At 52.7% G+C, this 6,940-nt stretch overlaps 1 protein-coding gene and 1 pseudogene across 1 annotated transcript; one reads left to right on the top strand and one right to left on the bottom strand.

Moving 5' to 3' along the window:
• The first annotated feature begins 520 nt into the window (after nt 1-520).
• Nucleotides 521-1,097, top strand: LOC145713880 (cytochrome c oxidase subunit 4 isoform 1, mitochondrial pseudogene; annotated as a pseudogene).
• Nucleotides 1,098-2,510: 1,413 nt separating this feature from the next.
• On the bottom strand, nt 2,511-3,904 carry LOC145714614 (EKC/KEOPS complex subunit LAGE3-like). Its single transcript, XM_081794251.1, has 3 exons — nt 3,534-3,904; nt 3,079-3,207; nt 2,511-2,828 (listed from the first exon to the last, which is right to left on the bottom strand). The coding sequence occupies exons 1-3, from the start codon at nt 3,785-3,787 to the stop codon at nt 2,690-2,692; spliced, it is 522 nt and encodes a 173-aa protein (XP_081650377.1). The 5' UTR covers nt 3,788-3,904; the 3' UTR covers nt 2,511-2,689.
• Between the last annotated feature and the right edge of the window lie 3,036 nt (nt 3,905-6,940).

The following is a 6,940-nucleotide window of genomic DNA, read 5'->3' as shown; positions in this document are numbered from 1 at the left end:
GCTCCAGCCTCTGAGCTGTCAGCACAGAGCCCGACAAGGCGCTGGAACTCACTAACTGTGAGATCGTGACCTGAGCCAAAGTCAGCCGCTTAACAGACTGAGTCACCCAGGCGCCCCATGTTCTCCCCAATTCTTACCTACTTTGCCTGCGTTTGCCCATTTCTGCGTTTTTCATTAGTCGCATGGATGTTCCCTGGAGCCGGAAGAAGGAAAAACACTCTCCCAGTCTCCTGGTGGCTCCACTCAACCGTGCTGAGGTTGGAGGGATAGGGTGGCTAAGACAGTAGGTGCTTGAATCAAACAGACCCGGCCTCTGTCGGCCTCCATTCTTCGCCTAGAACCGGTGTAGAGACGACAGTACCCAGCTCACCAGGCTGTCCTGAGAATTACACATGACGATGTGGGTCGGGAGCATAGCGTAGCGCCTGCACACAGAAGATTTTGATTTCATTCTATTTTCCCAGGGTGGTCACCACAATCACAGCAGGCACTAGTGGCAGAATTCTGGCTACCAGAGTGGTTCGCCTAATTGGCAAGTGAGGAATTTCCACCTCAGTGTTGGAGCACGTGGAAGCGTCATGAAGAGTGAAAACTACGCTCTCTCGAGTTATGTCGAATGGCGTGACTATCCCCTGCCTGCTGTGGCCCACATCGACAACGTCCGCCAGCCAGAAGGCCTCGAAAGAGAAGAGGCCTTCCTGCAGCATCCTCTCCACTGATGAAAAAGCTGAATCGTGCCACATTCAGTTCAACGAGAGCTTGGCTGAAACGAACAGGAGCACAAACAAGCAGAAGACGGTTGTAGGCACCACCATGTTCTCCATCAGCCGCTGCTCTCGTTCTGATCTGGGAGAAGCACTGCGTGTACGGCCCCATCCCGCAACCTCTGAAGAGGAGTGGGGTGGCCAAGCAGACCGAGAGGATGCTCGACTTGGAAGGCCAGCCCGATCCAGGGCTTCTCAGTCAAGCGGGACTACGACAAAAACGAGTGGAAGAAACAGTAGCCCGCCACTCGGCCATCTGAGCCTCGCCTTGTCCTGCAACCTCCACGCGGCTCGGTGTACTTGCTGGGAACTGTTGTGTCGCAGCACCGATGCTAACAGGTGAGCAGTTTACGTGACAAAAAATATTTCCCCCAAACTATGCTACACTGCCTCTCTCTCTGCCTCACTCACCCCGACCAATTGTCCCAGCACTTGTCTTCTCTGATTTGAAACAAGGCCAGGAAAGCACAACGTTCTTATTCTAGTGTTTCTAAGTTCTTTGCTCATGCAAATTGAGGGTTTTTTTTTAATATGTGAAATTTATTGTCTAATTGGTTTCCATGCAACACCCAGTGCTCATCCCAAAAGATGCCCTCTTCAATACCCATCACCCACCCTCCTCTCCCTCCCACCCCCATCAACCTTCAGTTTGTTCTCAGTTTTGAAGCGTCTCTTATGCTTTGGCTCCCTCCCACCCTAACCTCTTTTTTTTTTCCTTCCCCTCCCCCATGGGTTTCTCTTAAGTTTCTCAGGATCCACATAAGAGTGAAAACATACGGTATCTGTCTTTCTCTGTATGGCTTATTTCACTTAGCATCACACTCTCCAGTTCCATCCACGTTGCTACAAAGGGCCATATTTCATTCTTTCTCATTGCCACGTAGTACTCCATTGTGTATACAAACCACAATTTCTTTATCCATTCATCAGTTGATGGACATTTAGGCTCTTTTCATAACTTGGCTATTGTTGAGAGTGCTGCTATAAACATTGGGGTCCAAGGGCCCCTATGCATCAGTATTCCCGTATCCCTTGGGTAAATTCCCAGCAGTGCTACTGCTGGGTCATAGGGTAGGTCTATTTTTAATTTTCTGAGGAACCTCCACACTGTTTTCCAGTGTGGCTGCACCCAAACTGAGTTTCTCCTTGTGGCAGAAAACAGATCCAGCCACGACAGGGATGCGGGGAAACCACCATTCTGCTGGTGCCAGAATTCTGGCACATTTTCTGGAGAGCCACTCTGTATGATAGATCTGCCTCTTGGAATCCATCTTAAGAAAACAGCCATTCACGCAGAGACTTACATGCAAGAATCCCACCAAAACATTATGTGTAATAGGAAAAAAATTGCGAGAAACTGAAGTGTTGAACAAATGCATCATAATACATCTTGTACGTATCCATGCAGTAAGATATTTTTGAAGAAGTTTTAGACAGAGGGAAAGCCCAAAAATGTTTCAGGGGAAAAAAAAAAAAAACAAACAACTGATGCTAAACTTGAAGAAGCTTACTCCTTGCTATGACTGTTATACATTTAACGTATTCCTACAACCCTAAAGCCACGAGAGTATTCTGAAATCCTGACGGTAGTCAATGTTGAATGACAGGACCCAAGCAATCTTAATTTCCTTTCATTTCGTCAATTGTATTCGATTGCCTTGTACTAGAGTACTAGAACCAGAACCTCCCCTCCAACCTGAGGACACATGGGAGAAAATCTGGGTGCTGAAAAGAAACTCAGATACGGAACATTAACTCAGTTTTATTATCTGTATTCTTTAAGCAGCAATCAAAACAAGTGGGCACAGAGCACCCACGGGCCAGTACAGGCAAATAACTAAGCCCCAGAAATAAAGTGGCAACTACTGCAAAGGTCATGCCCCTGGGGAAGGGCACATGGCCTTCCACTGGATACTGTCATGGACTCAGCCCCCTTTTCCAGGCCGAGGCCTAGAAAAAATCGCGGGCACCAAGTGCTGCATGGTCTGCACCACCATGGAAAGCTGGTTGAGCAAGGAGGCGGTGGAAATCTGCAGGAGGACAGGGTCTTCAGCAGTCAGTCGGCTAAAAGTAAGGGGAAAAGGAAATCACTTTAGATTTGATAACTCCTGGCCCTCCTCACTCCAATCTCCCCCCTCAAGGTTACCCCTCCGTGTCTCCCTTAGAGCAACCCCTGAGGCGGCCACAGACCCGGGGCCCCATGTGCCTCCTTAGACCAAGCCCTTGGTGTCTGCACATCTCCAACCGAAGTGGCCGTCGGGCAGAGGTTACCTCAGCTCCCCACTGCCTCCCGCCAGCCCCTTCTAGAACTTACATAAACAAGTCACTGCCAATCACCGTGAGCTCCGTGTGAACCGCTTCGTGGTAGCATTCGGCACTCGAGGTCAGGTACTGGTAGGTCAGCTCCGCATCCACGTAACACAGGAAAGGCACCGTGAGGGCACTGGTGGACATTCGGTTAAGGCATATCTGGGTGGACCTCATGGAGGAGGCTTCCTTGCCCATCGGAGGCCCGCCTGCCCCCGGACCGCCCTTAGGGCCACCCAAGACCACCTCGGCCGCCCCTTCGGGAAACGTGCATCGCGGCACCCCCAGCTGCTTCCTCCAGCCTCCCTCGGCCCCCCCACCCCCACCCCCACCCCCACTTCCCTTCTGTGCCCCCGCAAGTCCCCGACACCTCTCCCGCCCATCCACCGGGGCCGCCACCTGCCTCCCCTCCCGGCCATTCCCCGCCGCCCCCCGACCTCGGGAGCTCCTTGGAAAGGATACAATTCCAACACTTGCTTTTCTGAGGCTTCCCCGGAGGCCGAGGCCGAAGCCTCTTCCCCCTGCCTTGGGGCGGGCCATGCCCCCTCGACCTGGGGAGCTTCCCCAGCCACGGTGCCCGACGTCGCGGTGCCGTCCCGGCCTCCGGGATTTCCGGGGCCACTGGACGAGCCAGCACTACCCGTCGCACCACCGGCGCCGTCGTCCAGGATCTGCGCGCCGTCCGCGCCGTCCGCGCCGTCGCCCGGGGCCTGCATGGCCGCCACACCCGCCCGCTCAGAGGCCGCCGCTAAACCGCGCGCCCCGCCGACCGCTGAGGCGCTGGGACTGCTTCACGAAGCTCCGCCCCTCCGTGCGCAAGGCTGCTGGGGATACCCAGGGCGCCTGCGCAGACAGACCTCTGGTGAGGTTTCTGGCATGTGATTGGTTCCCGCCAAGCTGGCCCGACTGCCCACGGGCCGCCAGGGAGACCCCGTCGGCGGCGCTGGAGAGCCAGGGCTCCCTGACGAAGCCCCGCCCCTAGTACGCGACGCAACTCAGTCTCTGGCGCGCGCCTGGGCAAACAGGCCCCGCCTATTCTGGACGGAGGGTTAGAGTAGGAGCGTGGGGTTGGCGGAAGGTGGAGTGACGCCAAACAAAGGGGGACAGAAAAAGGGGCAAATGTGGCGCGGGTAATGCGGTCAGGACGTGGCTGCCTTAGCTTTGTGGGGACACTGGCCACCATGGTCAGGACTTGGAGAAGTGTGCACTGAGGGAAAGAATCTGCCGGTATCCCTGTGGTCCCTCGGTGCGTCTAAATTGCCCCATCGATACATGGCGGGTGGAGGGTGGCAAGCCGAGGGAAGTTGGATCGTTTTACAAAGTGTCTGCCAATCTCAAACTTTCCCGTTTCTAAGAATAACGGCATTCCTCGGTTGCAAGAGCTATTGATATGTTCTGGATAGAAGTCCCTTATCAAACATGATTTTAAAATACATTCGCCCATTTTATGGGTTGTCTTCTCACTTTCTTGATTGGTACTGTTTGCAGAACAAAACTTTTAAATGTTGACATAGTCGGTTATAGGCGGTTTCTTTGTCACTTATGCTTTTGGCCCCCATTCTATACAGAGAAAGGCAGATACTCTGTGCAGTACACAGTCCCACTGGGCAGTCACCTGTGTCAAAGAGTGGTGACTATATGCATGCTGAGGTCACGCTCCTAAAAGCAGCTCATTCACTGGGTTCGATGGCTAATTCTATGTATCAGCTTGCCTGGGCATAGGGTACCCTGACAGAACGTTATTTCTGGGTGTGTCTGCAAGGGTACTTCCGGATGGGATGAGCGTTTGAATCTGTGGACTCAGTAAAGTAGACCCCCAATGTTGAGCAGGCATCGTCCAATCCACTGAGAGCCTGAATGAAACAAAAAGTGGAGGAATGAAGGAGGAATTTGGTCTCTTCCCCAGGCCTTTCCTCTGCCTCACTGTTGAGCTGTGACATCACGTCTCACCTTGTCCTGCCCCCTGGGACTGGCATTTACACTGCTACCAGCTCCCTTGGTTCTCAGACCTTCAGACTCAGGCTGAATTACACCATCAGCTTTGCCGGGTCTCCCGCTCAGCTTGCAGGCAGCAGGTCATGGGACCACTCAGCTTCCATTCTCATCTATCCTATCTATCTATCTATCTATCTATCTATCATCTGAGCGAGGAAGGGGAGGATCCACCACCTCCAACTTGATTGCCTTTTCTCCTCTCTCAGCCGCTGGAGAGCTGAAAACCCTTTCCTCCTCCGAATTTCCATCATCAACTTTCTTGACCAGCTTTCCCTGGTGATTCGGACCATGCAGCGCTTCCGGTTCCCGGTTCCCGCTAAGCCTGCGCTGGCGAAAGGGGGCTAAGGTCTAGCCTCGTGTCCCCCGTCTGGCGTCTGGGCGGTCCGTCCTTCCTAGGCTAGTGATTCCTGCACTAGCTGCCACCTGAGGTTGGGGGCCTGCCTGGTCTTCTGAGGGCCATGAGGGCCCTTGGGCACTCATGGTCCCCTTGTTTTGTTTGCCATTTGAATGTTTGCTACTGCAGAGAATAAAACTGAGCTTTGCTATTCCGTGTTCCTTCTCAGTTGTGGCACCCCCGGATAGTCTTCCCTTTGTCCTCAGGTGGGGGGCGGGGCGGGGCGGCTTCTGGGATGTCGACGTGCAAGTCGCCGAAGGTGATAGAAGGCAGTCTGGGGACTGGCAGAACCCACGTGCGTCCTGTCCTTCGGTATCAAGGACTCTCAACATGTGGGAATATGCCCATCGTTTGCACGTTTCGCATTACTCCTGACGTCTTTCATCTAATGTGAACTTTTTATCCAAACTCTTCAAGTATCACAGAAACCTCTTGAAACTCTTGTTGACACCCAAGGAACACCATTTTTCTTTATTTTTAATTTATTTAAAGATTTTAGTTTTATGTTATCTTTACATCCATTGTGGGGCTCGAACTCACACCCTCCAGATCGAGAGTCGCTCACTCCGCCGACTGAGTCTGCCGGGCACCCCCAGGGAACACAGTTTAGAAGACTGATATGATTTTTGTTTAAAAGCATTCGAGTTAAAAATCTCACATCCTAGCGATGACCACAGTTAGTCGATTAGCATCTTGGCGAATATTATTCTAGGCGTCGTTCTACGAATACATGCATATGAGTATATATGTCTAAGTTTATGCAAAGACACACACACACACACACACACACACACACACACACACAGACACATGCAGGTACCCAATTTTACTTTAATGGTCATCACCCTGAACCCTTCCTATATGAAGCAAAAGCAACTGGGATCTAATGAGTGTCAACTCCCCTGCTCCCGCTGTCTTCCCCCCACCCCTGCCCTTACTTTGAGTTCTGTCTTCTCTGTATGGTTCTTCTTTGCTTCTGGGGAAGCAAGAAGTAAGTTACACAGAGAGCTTCACCAGCCCCAGCAACCCTTGGTGACTGTACATCCCTCGATCTCTTTTGCCCTCACTACCCCACGTTGGAAATCCCTCGAAAAGCACCATACACTTTTATTTCGGCCAATGACGAAGGTTGCATGCTTTCCCAGATTGCCTCTGCTCTAATACTGACAGACGTGTTTCCAACGCATGCTCACAGAAACCAGGAGCCATGGCGAGAGGCAGCCTAAGTGTCGTCTCAGGATTCCTCCTCCTGGGGCTGTCACAGGTGCCTGGGCATCAGCCCCTCCTCAGTCTGTTCCTATCCGTGTACCTGGTCGCCGTGGTGGGGAACCTGCCCGTCAGCGTGGCCACCAGTGATGCCACACCCCGCCACCACACCCACCTCACATTCTTCATAGCCACGCAGCTCTGCATCAACCTCTGCTTCGCCTCTACCGCTGTATCCAGAATGCTGGTCCAAGCGCTGGTCAAAGTCTGTGCA

The sequence above is a fragment of the Panthera onca genome, chromosome X (genome assembly GCF_046562875.1).
Source record: "Panthera onca isolate mPanOnc1 chromosome X, mPanOnc1 haplotype 2, whole genome shotgun sequence".
NCBI classification, from domain to species: domain Eukaryota; kingdom Metazoa; phylum Chordata; class Mammalia; order Carnivora; family Felidae; genus Panthera; species Panthera onca.
Note: the sequence above shows the minus strand (reverse complement) of the source record. Positions and strands in the feature narration are given on the sequence as shown.